The following is a 26,192-nucleotide window of genomic DNA, read 5'->3' as shown; positions in this document are numbered from 1 at the left end:
TTCAAGACTCTCGCGCGGTACCTGCCGTCAAAACTTAAAGGCCGACTGCACAGTTCCTATATTTGTAATAAAAGCCCTGCTTTATTATGCCTGCGCTGGTGTGCTAAAGCTGGCAAGTTACAGAGTTTTCCGCCTGTATAAAAAGGAATATGGAAGCTGGACAAATAAGATGGCAAAAAGCAAGCACTTTCATGTGGTATTGGACTTTCTTCCTCCATTTGAAAATGTGGATGTTATCATCACTCCAGTCTGATTCCAATCAATGCAAGTCTTCAGATATTCTTGTCTTCATGAAAGAAACTAATTTAACACCTTTAACTTGTTAACAAAAAACCTCTTTCATAAATAAATCAATATAAATAATATACATCAGGGGTCTCAAACCCAATTCACCTGGGGGCCACTGGACGCAGAGTCTGGGTGAGGCTGGGCCGCAAGAAAAGATTTCTTCAAAAAAATGTTGCATACTCCTCAGCATGTCTTGTTGTACAATGACGTTTCAAATTGTAGTCCTTGTGCACCGCAACTTTCTCTAAGACACGTCGGGGTTCTCCTGTGCTCAAAGAAATATTGCATCTATTGCATTGTCTTTGCTCACCACTAATCTTTCTCTTCACTGCAGGCTTTGAAAGACATGTTTGGGGTTGTGGAATATATTTGTATTTAGCCCACGCACGGAGAATGTCTGCTCCTCCCTACAGCAACAGGGCGGTCGGTGAATATATATAAAATATATGTAGTGATCATCGTGTGAGGCAACGCAAATTAAACAATAAAAAAAACTAAACTGTTTGAATTGGTCCAGGTTATCGGGGACTGTTATTACTGACGGACAGGTGTCGTGGTGAAACTGCAGCCAGGCATGTAAGAAAACCATCGTTTCCACGGCAACGTCTCGGTCGCTTTCAGTCATTTGCCGCTTTTCCACCAATGCAGGGGTAGGCAACCCAGAACGTTGAAAGAGCCATTTTGGAGCCATGACACAATGCTGTCAAGCGCCATTCATATAAGACTCGCGGGCCGCACTAACATTAAACGTTCATATTAATGTGAGGGCCGCAAAATAACGTCTCGTGGGCGGCATGTCTGAGACCCCTGGTGGACATGAATGTGGTGGATCCCCTTGACTTGGTCAGTTGAATGCAGAAAAGGTGTGGACGCCCCTGTCCTAGAAGATTTAGAAGTGCACATTTTCAACAATCTTTCTGTGTGGAGTTTGCATGTTCTCCCCGTGACTATGTGGGTTCCCTCCGGGTACTCCGGCTCCCTCCCACCTCCAAAGACATTCACCTGGGGATAGGCCCCTCCCACCTCCAACGACATGCACCTGGGGATAGGCCCCTCCCACCTCCAACGACATGCACCTGGGGATAGGCCCCTCCCACCTCCAAAGACATGCACCTGGGGATAGGCCCCTCCCACCTCCAAAGACATGCACCTGGGGATAGGCCCCTCCCACCTCCAACGACATGCACCTGGGGATAGGCCCCTCCCACCTCCAAACACATGCACCTGGGGATAGGCCCCTCCCACCTCCAAACACATGCACCTGGGATAGGCCCCTCCCACCTCCAAAGACATGCACCTGGGGATAGGCCCCTCCCACCTCCAAAGACATGCACCTGGGGATAGGCCCCTCCCACCTCCAACGACATGCACCTGGGGATAGGCCCCTCCCACCTCCAAACACATGCACCTGGGATAGGCCCCTCCCACCTCCAAACACATGCACCTGGGATAGGCCCCTCCCACCTCCAAAGACATGCACCTGGGGATAGGCCCCTCCCACCTCCAAACACATGCAGCTGGGGATAGGCCCCTCCCACCTCCAAACACATGCACCTGGGGATAGGCCCCTCCCACCTCCAAACACATGCACCTGGGATAGGCCCCTCCCACCTCCAAAGACATGCACCTGGGGATAGGCCCCTCCCACCTCCAAACACATGCACCTGGGGATAGGCCCCTCCCACCGCCAAAGACATGCACCTGGGGATTGGTCCCTCCCACCTCCAAACACATGCACCTGGGGATAGGCCCCTCCCACCTCCAAAGACATGCACCTGGGGATAGGCCCCTCCCACTTCCAAACACATGCACCTGGGGATAGGCCCCTCCCACCTCCAAACACATGCACCTGGGGATAGGTTGATTGACAACACTAAATGGTCTCTAGTGTGTGAATGTTGTCTGTCTATCTGTGTTGGCCCTGCGATGAGGTGGCGACTTGTCCAGGGTGTATAACGCCTTCCGCCCGAATGCAGCTGAGATAGGCTCCCGCGACCCCAAAAGGCACAAGCGGTATAAAATGGACGGATGGTGTTGAGCTCTGCTGACTGGTGTGCTTTTTTTCCCTGTTAGCATGGACATATTCCACCTCTGATTGTGTCCCTGGTCTGTTTGCTTGCAGTCCTTCTCAATCGTCCTCTTGATTTTTGTGTTGGAGCTGATCTGTGCCATCTTGCTCTACAAAAACCTCGGGAAAGTAAGTCAGATTGCCGCATTTTCATTTTCTGATCGAAAGTCAAAATGTGTGCTAAACCTTTTGTGTGTGCTCTCTTGCCTGTTTCAGCTCTACAAGGACTATTTTGCAAAAGAACTTAAAGAAAACTATGGAGAGAATTTGCTATTTAGCAACGAGTGGGATGACATCATGCGTGACGTAAGGCCTGAGCACACTACTAAGAAATGTACCATTTTTGGAGCGATGTTTAGAAACAGTGGAACCTGCTTAAGTCTGTCCCGTTTATGACAACCGACTTTTAAAGTGCCACCCTGGTCTTGTGACTGAAAGGTTCCTGTGATATCAGGCCTGGGAAATTATTTTGACTTCCACATTTAGAAAAAATGTGTCAGGTTGCCAGTATATATATATATATATCTATGTAATATGCTGTGAAATCTGCTGTATTTTTAGGAACACTAATACAAAACCTCACAATGTCTGATTCAATACTAACAACGCCTTAAAAAACGGAATGGAATTCTTATTTTTACTGAATGAGACACCCGTAATGTACTGATTCCAGAAAACATAGTGAGATGTTCTACCTCTTGTGTGAAACACAAATGCATAAAATGACTTAACACATTAAAAAGACTAGTAAAACATTTAAAATGACTCCCTAAACCATGGGTGTCAAACTCTGGCCCGGCATGTAATTTCATTTGGCCCTTGAGGCAATATCGCATTAACATTAGAGCTGGCCCCGGTGTATACCGCATTCAACGCTAATACTCATATTTCCACCCGGACAACAATATTGGGGCTTTTTAAGGCACTGCCTTTATCGTTCGCTACAACCTGTCGTCACGTCCTCTTTTCCTCCATATAAACAGCGTGCCGGCCAAGTCACACACACACACACACACACAAGTGAATGCAAGGCATACTTGATCAACAGCCATACGGGTCACACTGAGGGTGGCCGTATAAACAACTTTAACACTGTTACAAATATGCGCCACACTGTGAACCCACACCAAACAAGAATTACAAACACATTTTGGCAGAACATCCGCACCGTAACACAACATAAACACAACAGAACAAACACCTAGAATCCCTTGCATCACTAACTTCCGGGACGCTACAATATACACCCCCTGCTACCACCAAACCCTATTTTATTTTCGGATGTATTAGCCTGTGGAAAAAGTTAATGTTATTTACCTCAGAAGGCTACAAATAGAAAAGAGGCATTTTTTTATTTGTATTTAAATTGTATTTAATATACCATTGATGTTTTTTCGTTTGTTTTTTGAAAGTTGATTTTGCACTATTAAGTTAAATAATCGTTGCTTGTTCCATATTCGGTCTTAAAGCAAATCAGTGTAGCAAATTGAGCAATAACTAACGTTTTATTCATGCACTTTCTCTTGCTACTTCAAGGCTTGAATGTTTGATTAATTAATTGTTGTTTTATTTTAAAATATATTATCAGCCTGTGGAAAAAGTTTATTTTGATATTTACCTCAGCAGGCTGCAAATAGAAAAGAGGCATTCAATTTTTATCTAAATTTTTTTTTGATATACCATTGATATCTTTTTATTATTAATATATAAGACTTGCTTGTTTAATATTCAATGCAAAACTTGTTTGTCTCCCTATTAAAAGGTTAATTTGTTCAATCTTGGCCCGCGGCTTTGTTCAGTTTTTAATTTTGGCCCAATCTGTATTTGAGTTTGACACCCCTGCCCTAAACACAACAAACAACTTCTAAAATGACTCAAACATAAAATGACTCCCAAGAGATGCACAGTGACATCTAAAACATAAATTACTCCTAAAATACGTACTAAGACTGCTGAAACATGTAAAAAAAAACTACTAAAACACGTAAAAAAAACTCTTAAAACAAATTAAAAACACATTTAAAATGACTCCCTAAACACAACAAACAACTTCTAAAATGACTCAAACATAAAATGACTCCCAAGAGATGCACAGTGACATCTAAAACATAAATTACTCCTAAAATATGTACTAAGACTGCTGAAACATGTAAAAAAAAACTAATAAAACACGTAAAAAAACCTCTTAAAACAAATTAAAAAACACATTTAAAATGACTCCCTAAACACAACAAACAACTTCTAAAATGACTCAAACATAAAATGACTCCCAAGAGATGCACAGTGACATCTAAAACATAAATTACTCCTAAAATACGTACTAAGACTGCTGAAACATGTAAAAAAAAACTAATAAAACACGTAAAAAAAACTCTTAAAACAAATTAAAAACACATTTAAAATGACTCCCTAAACACAACAAACAACTTCTAAAATGACTCAAACATAAAATGACTCCCAAGAGATGCACAGTGACATCTAAAACATAAATTACTCCTAAATTACGTACTAAGACTGCTAAAACATGTAAAAAAAAAAAACTCCTAAAACACGTTAAAAAAACCTCTTAAAACAAATTAAAAAACACATTTAAAATGACTCCCTAAACACAACAAACAACTTCTAAAATGACTCAAACATAAAATGACTCCCAAGAGATGCACAGTGACATCTAAAACATAAATTACTCCTAAAATACGTACTAAGACTGCTGAAACATGTAAAAAAAAACTAATAAAACACGTAAAAAAAACTCTTAAAACAAATTAAAAACACATTTAAAATGACTCCCTAAACACAACAAACAACTTCTAAAATGACTCAAACATAAAATGACTCCCAAGAGATGCACATCTAAAACATAAATTACTCCTAAAATACGTACTAAGACTGCTGAAACATGTAAAAAAAACCTAATAAAACACGTAAAAAAAACTCTTAAAACAAATTAAAAACACATTTAAAATGACTCCCTAAACACAACAAACAACTTCTAAAATGACTCAAACATAAAATGACTCCCAAGAGATGCACATCTAAAACATAAATTACTCCTAAATTACGTACTAAGACTGCTAAAACATGTAAAAAAAAAAACTCCTAAAACACGTTAAAAAAACCTCTTAAAACAAATTAAAAAACACATTTAAAATGACTCCCTAAACACAACAAACAACTTCTAAAATGACTCAAACATAAAATGACTCCCAAGAGATGCACAGTGACATCTAAAACATAAATTACTCCTAAAATACGTACTAAGACTGCTGAAACATGTAAAAAAAAACTAATAAAACACGTAAAAAAAACTCTTAAAACAAATTAAAAACACATTTAAAATGACTCCCTAAACACAACAAACAACTTCTAAAATGACTCAAACATAAAATGACTCCCAAGAGATGCACAGTGACATCTAAAACATAAATTACTCCTAAATTACGTACTAAGACTGCTAAAACATGTAAAAAAAAAAACTTCTAAAACACGTTAAAAAAAACTCTTAAAACAAATTAAAAAACACATTTAAAATGACTCCCTAAACACAACAAACAACTTCTAAAATGACTCAAACATAAAATGACTCCCAAGAGATGCACAGTGACATCTAAAACATAAATTACTCCTAAAATACGTACTAAGACTGCTAAAACATGTAAAAAAAAAAAAAAAAAACCTCCTAAAACACGTAAAAAAACTCTTAAAACAAACTAAAAACACAGAATGATGTGTTTGCATCCTTTGCGAGCACATTTGGTGGCCTTGTAGGTGAACAGTGAAGGTGAATGGAAGACCTGAAGGAGAAAAATGTACGGGTGTGCATCAGCAGTAGTGAAGTGAATTATATTTATATAGCGCTTTTCTCTAGTGACTCAAAGCGCTTTACATAGTGAAACCCAATATCTAAGTTACATTTAAAGCAGTGCGGGTGGCACTGGGAGCAGGTGGGTAAAGTGTCTTGCCCAAGGACGCAACGGCAGTGGCTAAGATAGCGGAAGCGGGAATTGAACCTGCAACCCTCAAATTGCTGGCACGGCCGCTCTACCAACCGAGCTATGCCGCCCCCCTGTGTTAACAATAACAATAATGTGGGATTCAGGATAAAACACTGAATATTGACCACATGAATGTCACGCCTCTTTTACTCCTCACGGTAGAGCAGCCGTGCCAGCAACCCGAGGGTTCTAGGTTCGATCCCCACTTCTGCCATCCTAGTCACAGCTCTTGTGTCCTTGGGCAAGATACTTTACCCACCTGCTCTCAGTGCCACCCACACTTCTTTAAATAGAACTTATCGTATTTTTCGGAGTACCAATTGTATAAGTATAAGTCTATGTATAAGAAGACCTAATGAGCCTTTTTGAACGTGTAAAACTAATATTCTGATCACTTAATTGCATGTTTTTGTTACTCTGGTCCGTGATTACTTTATCAATCAGTCAATGTTTATTTATGTAGCCCGAAATCACAAGTGTCTCAAAGGGCTGCAACAAAAACTTTAAAACTCATATATTAAGTCACACTGATAGTCTCACACACACACACACACTAGGTGTGGTGAAATGATCCTCTGCATTTGACCCATCCCCTGTTCCACCCCCTGGGAGGTGAGGGGAGCAGTGAGCAGTAGCGTTGGCCGCACTCAGGAATCATTTTGGGTGATTTAACACCCAATTCCAACCCTTGATGCTGAGTGTTTAGCGGGGAGGTAAATGGGTCCCATTTTTATAGTCTTTGGTATGACTCCATGGTTAAACATTACCACCCCTGGAAAAAAAATGGAATCCCCAATCTCAGAGAATGTTCATTCAGTTGTTTATCTACCGTATTTTTCGGAGTATAGGTCGCACCTGCCGAAAATGCATAATAGAGAAGGAAAAAAACATATATAAGTTGCATTTTTGTGGGAAATGTATTTGATAAAAGCCAACAGCAAGAATAGACATTTGAAAGGCAATTTAAAATAAATCAAGAATAGTGAAGAACAGGCTGAATAAGTGTAGGTTATATGAGGCATAAATAAGCAACTGCTATGTTAACCTAACATATTATGGTAAGAGTCATTCAAATAACTAGAACATATAGAACATGCTATACCTTTACCAAGCAATCTCTCACTCCTAATCCATAAATCCCAAGAAATCTTATACGTCTAGTCTCTTACGTGAATGAGCTAAATAATAATATTTGATGTTTTACAGTAATGTGTTAGTAATTTCACACATAAGTATAAGTTGCACCAACCTATGAAAAAAACTGCGACTTATAGTCGGACCAATACGGTAGATATTGGGTTTCACTATGTAAAAGAGCTTTGAGTCACTAGAGAAAAGCGCTATATAAATTCACTTCACTCACACCGCCCTTCTTGATCGACATTAGGAAACACAACAAATGTGGTGAAAAACTGAGAAATATGATTGCGAAGTGTAAAACGTCTGTCCTTGACACTCACATTGCAGGCTGGCCGCTCTGGAAACAAACCGCGGCCACACTGCTTGATGCCTCGTCTGAGCTGCTGTGACCTACATACCAGAGTAACTCATTTAGATTACCAAATTAACTAGTAGGGCTGGGCAATATGGTCTTTTTTTAATATCTGGATATTTGTCGGCCATGTCACGATACAGCATATACATCTTCATATTTTGCCTTGAATGAACACTTGATGCATATAATGACAGCAGTATGATGATTCTATGTGTCTACATTCAAACATTCTTCTTCATACTGCATTCATATATGCTACTTTTAAACTTTCATGCAGAGAAGGAAATCACAACTAAAAGTGTATTTATTAAACGGTTATTAAACAGTGGCACAAACATTCATGTCATTTCCAAAACAGAAAGTGCAAGATTGTCAGACATTTTAAAACAAGCTATGAGTGCACTTTTGTGCATGATGTCACTAAGATGACATATCAAAAAAAACACTAAATTAAAGTGCACTTTTTGTACAGAACGCCACTACAATAGTTTAAAACAAAGTGCACTTTTGTGCATGATGTCATACAATAAGTGTCAAAAATGAGCTGCATAATAGGAAATCAAATAGTGTTCATCCTTCACTATGTGGTAGGTTACTGTGGATGTTATCTCCTTCTGTTGTTGACTATTTTTTTAATACGGTGTTGATGTGGAAATGGCTGCTTCAGCATTTTGTTGGTGTGGCACCGAACAGAGATGTTGACATGCAGAGTTTCAAGCACTTTTCATTCTCTAGTGGGTGACTTTTCAAATGATGCTACATTAGCAGTAGGTGCTACTTTTTGTAGCAACAGTTTTGCCGCGTACTTCTTCGACATCTTCCCGCTTGAAGCCAAACCACCGCCAGACGATGGACCCCCTGCTGTTTTTTTTGGGAATCAATTCTCCCCTCATTTGTTACCAGATTCGCACCTTCTCTCCCTGGTATTACCACCCGCACCGCACCGTTAGCATCATAGTTAACTTTACCATGTCGCTACCTCTTTGTTCTGCGAGAGCGTGTGACGTTGCACACGTGACGAATGTAAGAAGGTGCGCTTGTTTTATGTCTGTAAGAAAAAGAATAAGAGCCTGTAGTGTAATGCCTGCAGCTAAAAGCAACTGCCTGAGAACGTATACTCCAATATCACCATATAGTCATTTTCTATATCGCAAAGAGACAAACCTGCGATATCGATATATCGCCCAGCCCTATCGTCAACATTAAAGTGCATATTGGCATCAGCGAAATGTTGTTCGAGAGCATTGATGCAAGATAAAAGAGGGGCCCCAAAACAGATCCCTGAGGCACCCCATTATGAAGAGTGACAAATTCCGAACAACACTGGGTCCTGTTTTGTAAATAATTTGAAAACTAAGTGACAAAACAACCTGTGTTTTGATTTTAAAATGGCGTGGTCTAAAGCTTTTGAGAGCACAATAAAAAGTGGGACACAGTATTTACCAAGCACTACAGTGATGTCATTTACCACCCTCATTGTCGCAGTGATAATGCTGTGCTTTTTTATAAAGCCTGATTGATATTAATGAATGTATTTGAATCGAGAAACTGTTTGGTAAGACACATGCATTTGATATTGGCCTAGTTTGTAAACTGATGGATCACATCGGTGGTCACTCAAGTATGACGATCCTCCTGCTAGGGGTGTTTCCCTTTATGGAGGATGCCTGTGTGTGACTTTGTCTGACTTGGGGAGACTGGTGCACAGACAGTCATCACGCCGTCCTTGACAGAACCGGGTCAGGGTCCAGTGGCATGGAGTCCAAGACGACTGGGGACCCTTTTCTGCTGCAGCCGTCCTCCGCCGTTGTGGTAGTTCTTAAATCTTCCGCCTGCTCTGCCGTTGACTGGCTTGGGGCAGTCAGGTACTAGGATTTTGCCAAGGGCCACCTGGGGTAACAGTAGTAAAAGGCCTAACCTCCTAGTGCTCCAAGACCCCATGGAGGAGCCGGATGCACTTTAACGTCATGCCCAGGACTAACTGCTGGATCACCTTTTGATAAAGGGAGGACAAAACCGATTGAATGTCTGTTTTTAATTGAAAGTGGCTCTGATATAAAAATCAAACTGCCAGCTTTAAAAGAAAAAGGCCCAATCAAGTCAGGTCCTGGGGGTTTTCTGTGCTCTAATATTTTTACAGCTCTATGCACTTCAAGACAACAGGAGCAAAATTAAAAAGGTCAGATTCTGTACAAAGACTCCCTATAGATGTCCCGTAAGAGTCAAATAGAACCAGGCGGTAAAACAATTAAAGAATTCAGTTCAATGATAAACTGGCACTGATTCTTGGAAGTACAAATGTGGGAAAGTTGCTGTTTTTATTCAGTTTAAAACTCAAAATACAATATGCACAAATGGAGGGATTAGCCACAACTAAATAGTGCGAGCAATGGCCAGCTTGGTTATGTTGACGACCGCTTATGTGGAGGAGTCAGCCAGTCTGCGGCGTGGACGTCAAATCATAAAATCGGTTCCACTGTATGTCTTGTTTGATGAATGTGAACAACAAACCGCAAGCATGTCACCTGTTGCCTGTTTTGCTCATTCCAGTTCAAATGCTGTGGAGTGACCCAGTACAAAGACTTTAAGGAGGAGGTGTGGCCACCAGTCTGCTGCCCGAACAAAATTAATAAGAATTGCACAGACGAGGAGATCTTCCAAAAGGTACTGCCTGACATCATCTCTACTTTCAACCACCTTGCATGACTTTCACCGCAAATGTTGGTATTGATAGAAAAATTCTGGTTGTTTACCTCACAAAGTGTTTTTTTTTTTAGATAAAGGAATGTACAAAACATATTTCACAGTGTATAAGCATGTCTGGATGTATTGTGTATTCGTTAGAGCAGGGGTCCTCAAAGTCAATTGACCTGGGGGCCACTGGATGCAGAGTCTGGGTGAGGCTGGGCCGCAAGAAAATAAATGTTGCATTCTCCTCAGCATGTCTAGTTCTATAATGACGTTTCATATTGTATCCCTGTGCAAATAAGATACGTCAGGGTGCCTCTGTGCTCAACAAAGAATTATTGCAGCTCCCGCTTTTCCTGGAATGGTCTTCAGGCTTTGAAAAAGACATGTTTTGCGTTGTGGAATATACTTGTATTAAGCCCAAGCAGGGAGAATGTTATTTCCGCAATGTGTGTCGTTCCGCTTTTCCTCCCTACAGCAACATGGTGGTCGGCGGATAATCACCGGGAAAGTCATGGGATGGCGAGCGCAAAGAAGTGACGGCCCGGAGTTTTATCCGGCGTCTTGTAGGAATATTAATAATAATAATAATTGATTTTATTTGTGAAAATCATTTTACATTGAGTAAACAACTTGAAGTGCTGGTGTTTAAAAAATAAAAAACATCCATCCAGCCATCTTCTTCCGCTTATCCAAAGGTCGGGTCGCGGGGGCAACAGCCTAAGCAGAGAAGCCCTGACTTCCCTTTCCCCAGCCACTTCGTCCAGCTCTTCCCGGGGGATCCCGAGGCGTTCCCAGGCCAGCCGGGAGACATAGTCTTCCCAACGTGTCCTGGGTCTTCCGGTTGGACGTGCCCTAAACACCTCCCTAGGGAGGCGTTCGGGTGGCATCCTGACCAGATGCCCGAACCACCTCATCTGGCTCCTCTCCATGTGGAGGAGCAGCGGCTTTACTTTGAGTTCCTCCCGGATGGCAGAGCTTCTCACCCTATCTCTAAGGGAGAGACCCACCACACGGTGGAGGAAACTCATTTGGGCCGCTTGTACCCGTGATCTTGTCCTTTCGCTCATGACCCAAAGCTCATGACCATAGGTGAGGATGGGAACGTAGATCGACCGGTAAATTGAGAGCTTTGCCTTCCGGCTCAGCTCCTTCTTCACCACAACGGATCGGTACGACGTCCGCATTACTGAAGACGCCGCACCGATCCGTATGAATAAAAAACCCGAACAGCCTAATAGTTAGAACTAGTATGCATATATCTATAAAAAGGCTTTTTTAAAAAGAAGCGTTCTTAAGCCTTTTTTTAAAAGCATCCAGTCTGCGGTGCCCTCAGGTGGTCAGGGAGAGCATTCCACAGACTGGGAGCAGAAAGCCTGGTCTCTCATAGTTCGCAGCTTTGTCCTTGGAGGTTGGAGGAGGTTAGCCTGTTTGGAGCGGAGGTGTCGGGTGGAGGATTTAGGGGTGAGTAGTTCTTTGAGGTAGATGGGGGCATTTCCATGGAGGCACTGGTGGGTTAGTAGGGAGACTTTGTATTCAATCCTGAGTGGAACAGGAAGCCAGTGAAGGGATTTGAGAGTTGGTGTGATATGGTCGTATTTCCGCACTCTCATCCGGATCCTAGCAGCACTTTTCTGTATATAGTGCAGCTTCTGAATGGATATAAATATATGTAGTGTTCATCGTGTGAGGCAACGCAAATTAAACAATAATTATACAAAAAAATAATTGAATTGGTCCAGGTTATCGGGGACTGTCACACATAAGTCGCACCCCCGGCCAAACTATGAAAAAAATCTGCGACTTATAGTCCGAAAAATATATAATTAATAATGAAATCCAGAGGCAAATTCCGACATTCACTGTTACAAGCGGCCCTCTGATGGCAGCCTCAAAGAAAACCACTTTGGTGTCCCTGGTCTAATTAATTCCCCGCGTTTACAGTTTGTCCGTCATGTGCTCAGCTATTGTTTGTTGTGTTTCCACAGGGTTGTTACGATGTACTCTTCCACCGCTACGACAAATACATCTATTCAATTGCAGGCTTCTCCGTGATTATACTGTGCACTGAGGTATGGAGATTTTTTCATTCTATCCTTTTCTTTTTACTGTCTTCTGATTGTAGTCATGGCATCAAGCCGGGCCGACTTGTGGCGTAAACACTGCGATTGTTTCAAACCTCTTAAGGCCCAAGCTGTATGTTTACAAAGTTTTTAATTTATTTCTCTTTGCTATTTGGGCTTTTTGGACCCTAATGAAAATCAAAACTAAGAATCATCTTTTGAAATGATGTACTTAGTCCATAAGTACACAAACGTGTACATCATGTTTAGTGACAGGCTAATTCTTATTTTTTACACTTGTATGTTAGTCTTCTGCCACCACCAGATGGCAGTATAAGTGTCCACATAAGTGGCCATAAGACCCCAATTCAGTATTGTTCACCATTTTGGAAATAAGAGCTAAAAGGTGCTGTCCACACATGTGGCCACTAAGCCTTCATTAAGGCCACTAGCGCCTGGGATTTTGCAAAGATTTGAAGGTACATACAGTACAGGCCAAATGTTTGTGGACACACCTTTATTTTCACGACTATTTACATTGTCAACAAAAAAGGACATGTTTTATTATTCTGGTTTCTTCAAAATAGCCACACTCTTTTGGCAATCTCTCGAAGCTTCAAGAGGTAGTCACCTGAATTGGTTTTCACTTCACAGGTGTGCTTGAAGCTCATGGAGAGAATGCCAAGAGTGTGCAAAGCAGTAATCAGAGCAATGTTGAAGAAACTAGAATATAAAACATGTTTTCAGTTATTTCAGTAGTGTATATATATATTTTTCATTTCATTTCAATCTGTCAGTTATAAAATACGACAACCTACATAACCTACTCAGTGGTCTAGTGGTTAGAGTGTCCGCCCTGAGATGGGTAGGTTGTGAGTTCAAACCCTGGCCGAAAGACTATAAAAATGGGAGCCATTACCTCCCTGCTTGGCACTCAGCATCAAGGGTTGAAATTGGGGGTTAAATCACCAAAAATGATTCCCGGGCCCGGCCACTGCTGCTGCTCACTGCTCCCCTCACCTGCCATGGGTGAAATGCATGTGTGTGTGTGACAATCATTGGTACTTTTAACTTTAACTGAAAAGTTTTGTTTTCAAAGTTCAAGAATAATCTGTCACATATGAAATAATCAGTCGGTTATAAAATACGACAAAAGTTTTGCTTGTAAAGTTCGATAATAAGGTCATTTGAATCAAATTAGGAATGTGTGACACTTGTAAAAATGCAAAATGGTTCTTTCCTGGTCATCAAAGCTGACATTCAAACACAGCACCAACATTTTGGTTAGCAGCATGTGACAACAGGGTTTGGCAACATGCGGCTCTTTGATCACTCAGATGTGGCTCAGCTGCTAAATTGCTGACCCCAACGTTTATTCCGTGAGGTTTCTGGATTTAAGTGCATCTCTCAGAACATCACATTCTCCAATTTTCACCTGGACTTCAATATTAAGGGTGTGCAGTGATGGCAACGTCTTTAACCTCCTCTACAACATGTCGTCGTGCTCGCTTTTACACCACGTGGTCTGCTTGCCGACTGGTCACATTCTATATCTAGTGTCTTAACACACAAAAGTGACTGCAACGCATACTTACTCAACAGCCATACAGGCCACACTGAGGGTTATAATATAAACAACTTTAACACTCTTACTAATATGCGCCACACTGTGAATCCACACCAAACAATAATGACACACATTTCGGGAGAACATCGGCACTGTTACACAACATAAACACAACTGAACAAATACCCAGAATCCCATGCATCCCTACTCTTCCGGGCTATGTTATACACCCCCGCTAGCACCAAACCCCTCCCCCCCAACCCCGCCCACCTCAACCGAAACACGGAGGGGGTGAGGATATTTTGGTGCTTGCGGGGGTGTATAATATAGCACGGAAGAGTAGGGATTGTTTAAACGGGAACCTTCAGTGTAACCTGTATGGCTATTAAACAATTTTGCCTTGCATTGACTTATGCGTGTGTCAGCAGAAGCCTCATACGACATGTGACTGGGCTGGCAAGCTGATTGAACGTGTTGTAGAGGGCGCCAAAGGCAGCGCCTTCATACGATGCTCTTATTATTGTTATTTGGGGGAAATCCTGCAAGCATTCGCGAGAATGGTTGATCTGACATTGGGCAGTCTCTCGGAACAATCGGGAGGGTTGGCAAGTGTGACGCTGTCAAGTGGTATTCATATAAAACCCGCGGGACCCACTATCATTCAATTTTCATATTAAGGTGTGGGCTGTGTGTCTGAGACCCCCGGTTTATACATAGGACAAAGTAAGAAAACTCTGTATGCAGTGTGATTTCATTTTGAATTTCTAGTAAGGGAAGTCGGGTAAGGGAAGTCGGCAAGACAGATCCGTAACTTCGGGACAAGGATTGGCTCTAAGGGCTGGGTCGGTCGGGCTGGGGTGCGAAGCGGGGCTGGGCACGTGCCGCGGCTGGGGGAGCCATCGCCCCGCCGCCCGTTCGGACCCGCGGTTGCGTGCGGCGCGTCCGCGCCGGTGGCCTCGGTCACTCTTACCGCCCGCGTGCGTTGCCCCCCCCTCACCGGGGGGTCGGCCGCGCGGGTAATGGGGGGCGGCCGTACTACCGGTGCCGGGCGCGTGTCGCCGGCCGCAGGGAAGGCGGGCCAGGCGGGGTGTCGGTGCGGCGGTGACCCTGGACGTGCGTCGGGCCCTTCTCGCGGATCACCTCAGCTACGGCTCCCGGTGGGGCCCTCTCGGGAAACGGGGCCCCGGCTCCGGACCCCGGCGAGGCGTCCTGCCGGGTGGCCTCGGCTGGCGCCTAGCAGCTGACTTAGAACTGGTGCGGACCAGGGGAATCCGACTGTTTAATTAAAACAAAGCATCGCGATGGCCTGCGACGGGTGTTGACTCGATGTGATTTCTGCCCAGTGCTCTGAATGAAAGTGAAGAAATTTATTGAAGCGCGGGTAAACGGCGGGAGTAACTAGACTATAAGGTAGCCAAATGCCTCGTCATCTAATTAGTGACGCGCATGAATGGATGAATGAGATTCCCACTGTCCCTACCCACTATCAGGCGAAACCACAGCCAAGGGAACGGGCTTGGCAGAATCAGCGGGGAAAGAAGACCCTGTTGAGCTTGACTCTAGTCTGCAACTGTGAAGAGACATGAGGGGTGTAGAATAAGTGGGAGGCCCTGTGCGGGGCTCCGGCCCCAGGGCGTTGCAAGTGAAATACCACTGCCCTTAATGAGCAGTGAATGAAACGCACGATATAAAGATGTCCAAGGAACTTGGGGAACCCTGTTACGAGCCCTGGCGGGTGCATGGTGGGCACAGTGATGGGCCCTCGTGTGCGGGTGTGGGGAGGCGGAAATGCAACCCCGGCGTGAGCCCACTGCATGTGGGGTGACCCCTGTTACGAGTCCTTAGTGGGCGCGGGCACAAATATCCTAGTGGATCTGTGTTGCGCCTACGCTGGATGGATTTTGTTAAACGGGTCAAAATTGCTAGTTGAGTGGTAAAGGTTGCCGACCCCTTTGATAGAAGAAAGGTAATATATGATATTTGCGGCAGCTATTCACCTTTGCACATACTTGTGGTGCATTTTAGGACCCTCGAATCAAGGTCAAGGTATGGCGCCGCCATCAGGCTGCAGCCCTTCTGACGGTTGCGGACGCCTGTGCCGCGCGCGGCAGGTGGAAGGTAGGGGGGTTTGGAACGATCTGAAGTCCGCCGCCCATGCCACGAGACTTCTGCATATCAACCCCAACGCATGGCCCGCTGAGGCGCGCCGCTTTCGGGCCGTGAGGACCCGCCATCGGTCACGGAGCCCGCCGTGCCACATGCGCCAAGGGGCAGGTCTTGACCCGCCCCAAAGCCCTGAGACTTCTGCGTTAATTCCCCATACCACGCGACACCGCCGGGATCGCGCAGCCGTCGGGCTGTAGCCCGTGCGATGGTCACGGACGCCTGTGCCGTGTGCGCCAGGTGGAAGATAGGGGGGTAGGGAGGTTTGGAAGGATCCGAAGCCCTTAGACTTCTGTATATCAACCCCGACTCATGGACCACCGGGGCGCGCTGCCGTTGGGCCGTGAAGACCCGCCATCGGTCACGGAGCCTACCGTGCCACACGCGCCAAGGGGCAGGTCTCGATCCACCCCAAAGCCCTAAGACTTCTGCGTTAATTCCCCATGCCACGCGCCGCCTCCGTGTTACAGCCCATCCGGTGGTTGCGGAGCCCACCTGTGGCGCGCGCGCCAAAGGGCTGGCCGAGACCCGCCCCAAAGCCCTGAGACGTCTGCGTTAAATTCCCCATACCATGCGACACCGCCGGGATCGTCTGTGCCGCGGGCGCCAGCTGGAGTGGGAGGGGACGGGCCGAAGCCCGCCCCCACGCCACGAGGCCCTGAGATTCTTGCATATCAACCCTGACGCATGGCTCGCCGGGTCGGGACGTGAGGACCCGGCATCGGTCACGGAGCCCGCCGTGCCACATGCGCCAAGGGGCAGGTCTCGACCCGCCCCAAAGCCCTAAGACTTCTGCGTTAATTCCCCATGCCATGTGCCGCCGCCGGGTTGCAGCCCATCCGATGGTTGCGGAGCCCACCTGTGGCGCGCGCGCCAAAGGGCTGGCCGAGACCCGCCCCAAAGCCCTGAGACATCTGCGTTAAATTCCCCATACCATGCGACACCGCCAGGATCGTCTGTGCCGCCGGCGCTAGCTGGAGTGGGAGGGGACGGGCTTCGCCACAAGGCCCTGAGACTCTTGCATATCAACCCTGACGCATGGCCCACCGGGTCGGGACGTGAGGACCCGCCATCGGTCACAGAGCTTGCCGTGCCAAGGGGCAGGTCGAGACTTGCCCCAAAGCCCTGAGACTTCTGCGATAATTCCCCATACCACGCGATACCACTGGAATGGCGCCTCTTCCGTTGGGCTACAGCCCGTCCGATGGTGGCGGAGCCCGCCTGTGTCACGTGTGCCAGGTGGAGTGGGGGGAGACGGGCCAAAGCCCGCCCTCACGCCACGAGCCCTGATACTCTTGCATATCAACCCCGACGCATGGCCTGCCGTCGGTCACGGAGCCCGCTGTGCCACACGCGCCGAGGGGCTGGCCGAGACCCGGCCCAAAGCCCTGAGACTTCCAGAATATTTGCTACATCAGAGATGGGAAAGTTAACAAATCCATGCTTCACCTGGGTTGTCGGAATGTCCGAGGGCCGTAGTCCATGAGTAGCATGAGGTCATTGAGGGATGGATAAATCGATTGGCTTCGCACGACGCCGGGCCAGTTTCATGAAGAGCTTAACAGACTGGGTTGCCATTAGCAGGGACTTTTTAGACACCAGTTTTGCAATCTTAGTACGTCTTGTCTTACAGATACCCAGCTGTTCAAGAACCTGGTCGTTGTCGTCGTGCCGTTTGCCGCGTAGGCCATCTAGAAAGCCATGTACGCTCACTTCCACAATACTTTACGCTACGAAAAAAGGGGAAATTGGGATTCATAACCACGTATTTTATAGCACATGACTGCAATGCAGCTGAGGTAGGCTCCAGCTCTGCCCGCCTCCCCAAAATGGGACAAGAGGTAGAAAATGGATGGTGTAATGGTTGTAATGAAAACTCCCATTCTGGCTACTTAAAACCTCTAAAGGCTTAGTGGCCACATGTGTGGACAGCACCTTTTAGCTCTTATTTCCAAAACAGTGTACACTACTGAATTGGGGTCTTATGGCCACTTATGTGGACACTTATACTGCCATCTGGTGGTGTCAGAAGATTATAACATACGATGCAATTTGGAAAAAAAAGTGTAAATATAAGAATTAGCATGTCACTACACATGAAGTACACGTTTGTGTACTTATGGACTAAGTACATCATATCAAAAGATGATTCTTAGTTTTTATTCTATTAGGGTTCAATAAGCCCAAATAGCAGAGAGAAATAAAAAAGCGTGTAAACAAACAGCTTGGGACTTAAGAAGGTGCAGTTTGCAATAATCACACAAATGCCTCGGGGGTGCTAACTTTCCAATGTATTTTAAGTGTTCTATACCACCCTCTAGCGGCTTCTCGCACGTTAGCTTCGGGTGTTGTTGGCTAAAAATAGCGATTTGGATAGTTAGCATTAGCTATCATTGAATCATAACATGACTGCAAATGGTTTGTTGCTTCTGTTGGTCGTGCGCCCCCTGTTGACAGGACAGGGGGACTTTAATTTGTGCAGGAAAAAAAACATATTACACAAAATTAGTAATTATGAAAAATACAAACATTTTAACACACATATTCTGCTAAACCATTATTGGCAACAGTGGTGTTCTTATTCTATTTTTTGCTTTGGCAAATGTAACTGTGAGGACGTTGCAAACAGCCCCTTTACTATTTAATGTCGGCATTATTATGTCAAAAAATGCATCTTTTTTTAGATAAGCAAGTCATTTAGTGGGATTTAAAGATATTTTAGAGAGCAATTACCCCCCTAAAAATGTTTAATGAGTTTGTTATAGTGCATGTAAAGAAACTGTTGATGTTTGGTGTGGAGTGGGTGTTCCACTGGAGTCTAATAATAATAATAATAATAATAATAATAATGAATCATTAATAATTGAAGACAAAAATTTAGCCACAAATTAAAATCCCTGCAGAGCCTGCCTGACAAACTTTTTGTGTGACAAGATTGCCATCTGGTGGTATTATTATTACACAACACATGTGTGACTGTGCTGACCTGCTAGTCTGTAGTTGAATATTAGTTATGTTAGTGAGTAGTTTCATGGTAGTTTAGTCTATTAGTGAGTAGTTTCACCTTAGTTTAGTCTATTAGTGAGTAGTTTACTATTAGTTTAGACTTTTAGTGAGTAGTTTCATATTAGTTTGGTCTTCATGTGAAGGGACCATGCACACAGTCATGAAGTTTTAAGACATTTTCCGCAACAGATTGTAGCCAAACAGCTCCTTTTCATCTGCAGGTTACATGAAATAAAATATACAATAACATGCAGTCAAATCACAATCAGAATCAGACATACTTTATTAATCCCCGAGGAGAAATTTAAATCTTTAGCACAATCCCATTCAAGATCAGACAAACATTACAGGGAGACAGAACAGGATCACTGACGGGTCTGCCGGCTTCCAGCGCCCCTTACAAAAAAGGTGAAATACTGGTAAACAAGGGGGAGGAATGGGAGAAAATAGAAGAAAAGATTAAAATAAAATAAAATAAAATACAAAAAACGGTCAAAGCCTGGGCCCCTGGAGAGGGGGTCCAGACTGAGGCCAAGGGAAAACCACTCATAGCCATAGTACACATCCCTCTTACATGTGTGTAAGAGGGAAACATCAAAGAACACAAAGGACATTAAAGCAGCGGAGCTGATACAAGCAGACACTTCTACATGCAGCTATGAATAAAAAGTAAAAGAAACATAGACACTGTGGTGGCCTCTGTGGTGTTCCACGCCATCGTCCACTGGGGTGGAGGGAGCATGGCCAGAAACAGGAGCAGACCCAACAAAGCAACCAAGAGAGCCGACTCCACTCTTGGCCGCCAACCAACTCTCAGCCAGTGTCCAGTCCGCATGGATGAACGAGGATACGTCCAAGGAGACTGAGGTGTCCAACACCTGCTCATTCAGCTGAGACACCGTGAAGCTTGTCCGTCCCAGTAGCTCAGAGCTAGCTCCGCACTGTCTCTTCATCCACATCTCCTCCAGTCTCTCCAAACTATGCAGTCCTGTCTCTTCATCCACATCTCCTCCAGTCTCTCCAAACTCTGCAGCCCTGTCTCTTCATCCACATCTCCTCCAGTCTCTCCAAACTCTGCAGCCCTGTCTCGTCATCCACATCTCCTCCAGTCTCTCCAAACACTGCAGCCCTGTCTCGTCATCCACATCTCCTCCAGTCTCTCCAAACACTGCAGCCCTGTCTCGTCATCCACATCTCCTCCAGTCTCTCCAAACACTGCAGCCCTGTCTCGTCATCCACATCTCCTCCAGTCTCTCCAAACTCTGCAGCCCTGTCTCTTCATCCACATCTCCTCCAGTCTCTCCAAACTCTGCAGCCCTGTCTCTTCATCCACATCTCCTCCAGTCTCTCCAAACTCTGCAGCCCTGTCTCTTCATCCACATCTCCTCCAGTCTCTCCAAACTATGCAGTCCTGTCTCGTCATTCACATCTCCTCCAGTCTCTCCAAACTCTGCAGCCTTGTCTCTTCATCCACATCTCCTCCAGTCTCACCAAACTATGCAGTCCTGTCTCGTCATCCACATCTCCTCCAGTCTCTCCAAACTATGCAGTCCTGTCTCGTCATCCACATCTCCTCCAGTCTCTCCAAACTCTGCAGCCCTGTCTCTTCATCCACATCTCCTCCAGTCTCACCAAACTGCAGTCCTGTCTCTTCATCCACATCTCCTCCAGTCTCACCAAAATATGCAGTCCTGTCTCGTCATCCACATCTCCTCCAGTCTCACCAAAATATGCAGTCCTGTCTCTTCATCCACATCTCCTCCAGTCTCTCCAAACTCTGCAGCCTTGTCTCTTCATCCACATCTACTCCAGTCCCACCAAACTATGCAGTCCTGTCTCTTCATCCACACCTCCAGTCTCTCCAAACTCTGCAGTCCTGTCTCTTCATCCACATCTCCTCCAGTCTCTCCAAACTATGCAGTCCTGTCTCTTCATCCACATCTCCTCCAGTCTCTCCAAACTCTGCAGCCCTGTCTCTTCATCCACATCTCCTCCAGTCTCTCCAAACTATGCAGTCCTGTCTCTTCATCCACATCTCCTCCAGTCTCTCCAAACTCTGCAGCCCTGTCTCTTCATCCACATCTCCTCCAGTCTCTCCAAACTATGCAGTCCTGTCTCTTCATCCACATCTCCTCCAGTCTCTCTAAACTCTGCAGCCTTGTCTCTTCATCCACATCTCCTCCAGTCTCACCAAACTATGCAGTCCTGTCTCGTCATCCACATCTCCTCCAGTCTCTCCAAACTATGCAGTCCTGTCTCTTCATCCACATCTCCTCCAGTCTCTCCAAACTCTGCAGCCCTGTCTCTTCATCCACATCTCCTCCAGTCTCTCCAAACTCTGCAGCCTTGTCTCGTCATCCACATCTCATCCAGTCTCTCCAAACTATGCAGTCCTGTCTCGTCATCCACATCTCCTCCAGTCTCTCCAAACTCTGCAGCCCTGTCTCGTCATCCACATCTCATCCAGTCTCTCCAAACTCTGCAGTCCTGTCTCGTCATCCACATCTCCTCCAGTCTCTCCAAACTCTGCAGTCCTGTCTCGTCATCCACATCTCCTCCAGTCTCTCCAAACTCTGCAGTCCTGTCTCGTCATCCACTTCTCCTCCAGTCTCTCCAAACCCTTGTCACACAGTCCCGAAGGGTCCCGGACCAAAAGGCAAAAAAATATAAGACATGAAAACAAGAGGGAAACACAAAAGGATGACACAAGAGCACAGAACTCCTGCCACCAGCAGCCACTACAGCAGCGCCATCTTGGGGGGAAAAAGACCATGACAACAAACATTATGCTATGGCATGTCATCAAATGACAACAAACAGTATACTATTGCATGTCATCAAATGACAACAAACATTATACTATTGCATGTCATCAAATGACAACAAACATACTATTGCATGTCATCAAATGACAACAAACATTATACTATTGCACCAGTTAAGTACATTGACACTGGCCTACATTGTACTATAGCATGTCATCAAATGACAACAACAAACATGATGAAATGACAACAACAAACATGCTGAAATGACAACAACAAACATGATGAAATGACAACAACAAACATGTTGAAATGACAACAACAAATATGCTGAAATGACAAGAACAAACATGCTGAAATAACAACAACAAACATGCTGAAATGACAACAACAAACATGTTGAAATGACAACAACAAACATGATGAAATGACAACAACAAACATGCTGAAATGACAACAACAAACATGATGAAATGACAACAACAAACATGTTGAAATGACAACAACAAACATGCTGAAATGACAACAACAAACATGCTGAAATAACAACAACAAACATGGTGAAATGACAACAACAAACATGGTGAAATGACAACAACAAACATGCTGAAATGACAACAACAAACATGCTGAAATGACAACAACAAACATGATGAAATGACAACAACAAACATGTTGAAATGACAACAACAAACATGTTGAAATGACAACAATAAACATGTTGAAATGACAACAACAAACATGTTGAAATGACAACAACAAACATGCTGAAATGACAACAACAAACATGCTTAAATGACAACAACAAACATGCTTAAATAACAAGAACAAACATGCTGAAATGACAACAACAAACATGCTGAGATGACAACAACAAACATGCTGAGATGACAACAACAAACATGCTGAAATGACAACAACAAACATGCTGAGATGACAACAACAAACATGCTGAGATGACAACAACAAACATGCTGAAATGACAACAACAAACATGCTGAGATGACAACAACAAACATGCTGAAATGACAACAACAAACATGCTGAAATGACAACAACAAACATGCTGAAATGACAACAACAAACATGTTGAAATGACAACAACAAACATGCTGAGATGACAACAACAAACATGCTGAAATGACAACAACAAACATGCTGAGATGACAACAACAAACATGCTGAAATGACAACAACAAACATGTTGAAATGACAACAACAAACATGCTGAGATGACAACAACAAACATGCTGAAATGACAACAACAAACATGCTGAAATGGCAACAAACATGCTGAAATGACAACAAACATGCTGAAATGACAACAACAAACATGCTGAAATGACAACAAAAAACATGCTGAAATGACAACAACAAACATGTTGAAATGACAACAACAAACATGCTGAGATGACAACAACAAACATGCTGAAATGACAACAACAAACATGCTGAAATGACAACAACAAACATGCTGAAATGACAACAACAAACATGCTGAAATGACAACAACAAACATGCTGAAATGACAACAACAAACATGCTGAAATGACAACAACAAACATGCTGAAATGACAACAACAAACATGCTGAAATGACAACAACAAACATGCTGAAATGACAACAACAAACATGTTGAAATGACAACAACAAACATGCTGAAATGACAACAACAAACATGCTGAAATGACAACAACAAACATGCTGAAATGACAACAACAAACATGCTGAAATGACAACAACAAACATGCTGAAATGACAACAACAAACATGCTGAAATGACAACAACAAACATGCTGAAATGACAACAACAAACATGCTGAGATGACAACAACAAACATGCTGACATGACAACAACAAACATGCTGAAATGACAACAACAAACATGCTGAAATGACAACAACAAACATGCTGAAATGACAACAACAAACATGCTGAAATGACAACAACAAACATGCTGAGATGACAACAACAAACATGCTGAAATGACAACAACAAACATGCTGAAATGACAACAACAAACATGCTGAAATGACAACAACAAACATGCTGAAATGACAACAACAAACATGCTGAGATGACAACAACAAACATGCTGAGATGACAACAACAAACATGCAACAACAAACATGCTGAGATGACAACAACAAACATGATAGATTAGGAACACTGAAGTACATGCACATGACTATTTGTTGTATTTGTTGTATGTTCCAGATCTTCGCCATGTTCCTGTCTCTGATGCTCTACCAGTCCCTGCAGTAGAGGTTTGAGTTTGAGGCTCAGAAGAGCAGAAAAGGGAACTCTGGTGAAAAGCTGATAATGGACACGTGTAATTTAAGGATCGTATTTAAATAATTGGTCGGGGGAAAGAAAACATTCTTCAACTCTTGTACTTCACAGCTGGACTTTTGAGGTAACAAAGTACTCAGCCGCCCACACAAGGTGGGAGCTGCTACAGATTGTGTGTCTTTAGTGGAAACATGACGTTTGTGGACCAGGTCTGGCACAGACCGGGGTCGAGTAGACCGGACACGAGGACCAGAAGGCACTGACTTTTGGACGAAGACTATTTATTGTTGGCTGTTTCCCTTTCTCTTGAATATTGTATATTGTCACATTCTCACATGCGGTCTTTGTCTTCATGTTCATGCAGTCTTTGTCTTCATGTTCATGCAGTCTTTGTCTTCATGTTCATGCAGTCTTTGTCTTCATGTTCATGCAGTCTTTGTCTTCATGTTCATGCAGTCTTTGTCTTCATGTTCATGCAGTCTTGGTCTTCATGTTCATGCAGTCTTCATGTTCATGCAGTCTTTGTCTTCATGTTCATGCAGTCTTCATGTTCATGCAGTCTCTGTCTTCATGTTCATGCAGTCTTTGTCTTCATGTTCATGCAGTCTCTGTCTTCATGTTCATGCAGTCTTTGTCTTCATGTTCATGCGGTCTCTGTCTTCATGTTCATGCGGTCTTTGTCTTCATGTTCATGCGGTCTTTGTCTTCATGTTCATGCGGTCTCTGTCTTCATGTTCATGCGGTCTCTGTCTTCATGTCACCTTGACAGCCGCCCACAGACCAGCCGCAGCTTGAAAGGCCACTCAGTTGTATTTTGTATTTGTTGTATTTTTGCTATGGTGACGTTCACTGCAGTACGCGTATCGTGACTTGGTGGGATTTTAGCTGTTGAAATGTTTTTGTGTATGCATTTGTATCAGATCTTGTAAATAAATGGTATTCGGAATCATCGTGTCCCGTATCTTTGGCACATTCCAAACACTTTGCTAACCTGGCGGTCGGCCAAGAAAACAACAAACAAATCTTCTGGAGTCGCAAAATAAAATGCGTGTTAAAATGAAGGCAGCACAAAACTTTGTGTTTCAATGAGTTCCTGGCAAGCAGACAAGCTGTCTTTGATCCTACCAAGAAGGCTTGTAAGACCTACTCAGTGGTCCAGTGGTTAGAGTGTCCGCCCTGAGGTCGGTTGGTTGTGAGTTCAAACCCCGGCCAAGTCATACCAAAGACTATAAAAATGGGAGCCATTACCTCCCTGCTTGGCACTCAGCATCAAGGCTTGGAATTGGGGGTTAAATCACCAAAAATGATTCCCGGGCGCGGCCACCGCTGCTGCTCACTGCTCCCCTCACCTCCCAGGGGGTGGAACAAGGGTGATGGGTCAAATGCAGAGAATAATTTCGCTAGTATGTGTGTGACAATCATTGCTACTTTAACTTTAACTTAAAACTCCACCGTGTAGGGTGGGAAGCAACATGAAGGTGTTCTGTTTCTTTGATATATTGAAATCTACATATTTTGAAACTTTTGTTTCAGAAATGAAAATAGAAAAAAATGGCCTGAAAATGTATTTTTGATTTGCATTTAAGTACTGGAAAAACGGAAGGGACACGGACCTTTTTTTTTTTTTATTTATTTATTTTTTGGAATTTTATAAACCTTTATTTATAAATTTCAATGTTTACAATCAGTTGAGAAATAATAATCAAAGCAAGTACAAAAAAGACATGGATCATTTTCATTAAAATGTAGCCATAAAATTGAACCGGAAGCAATATTTTAGGTCTCTTCTGTTCTTTCTATTT

At 43.9% G+C, this 26,192-nt stretch overlaps 1 protein-coding gene across 5 annotated transcripts in view; it reads left to right on the top strand.

The window, feature by feature from the left end:
* Nucleotides 1–25,336, top strand: part of LOC133562861 (tetraspanin-18B-like) — a 231,359-nt gene extending 206,023 nt beyond the window's left edge. For all 5 annotated transcript variants that reach the window (XM_061916664.1, XM_061916667.1, XM_061916665.1 and 2 more), the window contains 5 exons: nt 2,411–2,485; nt 2,573–2,662; nt 10,397–10,510; nt 12,523–12,606; nt 24,316–25,336. In XM_061916664.1, the coding sequence (XP_061772648.1) occupies nt 2,411–2,485; nt 2,573–2,662; nt 10,397–10,510; nt 12,523–12,606; nt 24,316–24,363 (411 nt within the window). In that variant the 3' untranslated portion in view covers nt 24,364–25,336. The remainder of the gene's footprint in view (nt 1–2,410; nt 2,486–2,572; nt 2,663–10,396; nt 10,511–12,522; nt 12,607–24,315) is intronic.
* The last annotated feature ends 856 nt before the right edge of the window (nt 25,337–26,192 follow it).

The sequence above is a fragment of the Nerophis ophidion genome, linkage group LG12 (genome assembly GCF_033978795.1).
Source record: "Nerophis ophidion isolate RoL-2023_Sa linkage group LG12, RoL_Noph_v1.0, whole genome shotgun sequence".
Lineage (NCBI taxonomy): Eukaryota > Metazoa > Chordata > Actinopteri > Syngnathiformes > Syngnathidae > Nerophis > Nerophis ophidion.
This window is presented reverse-complemented; position numbering and strand designations above follow the sequence as displayed.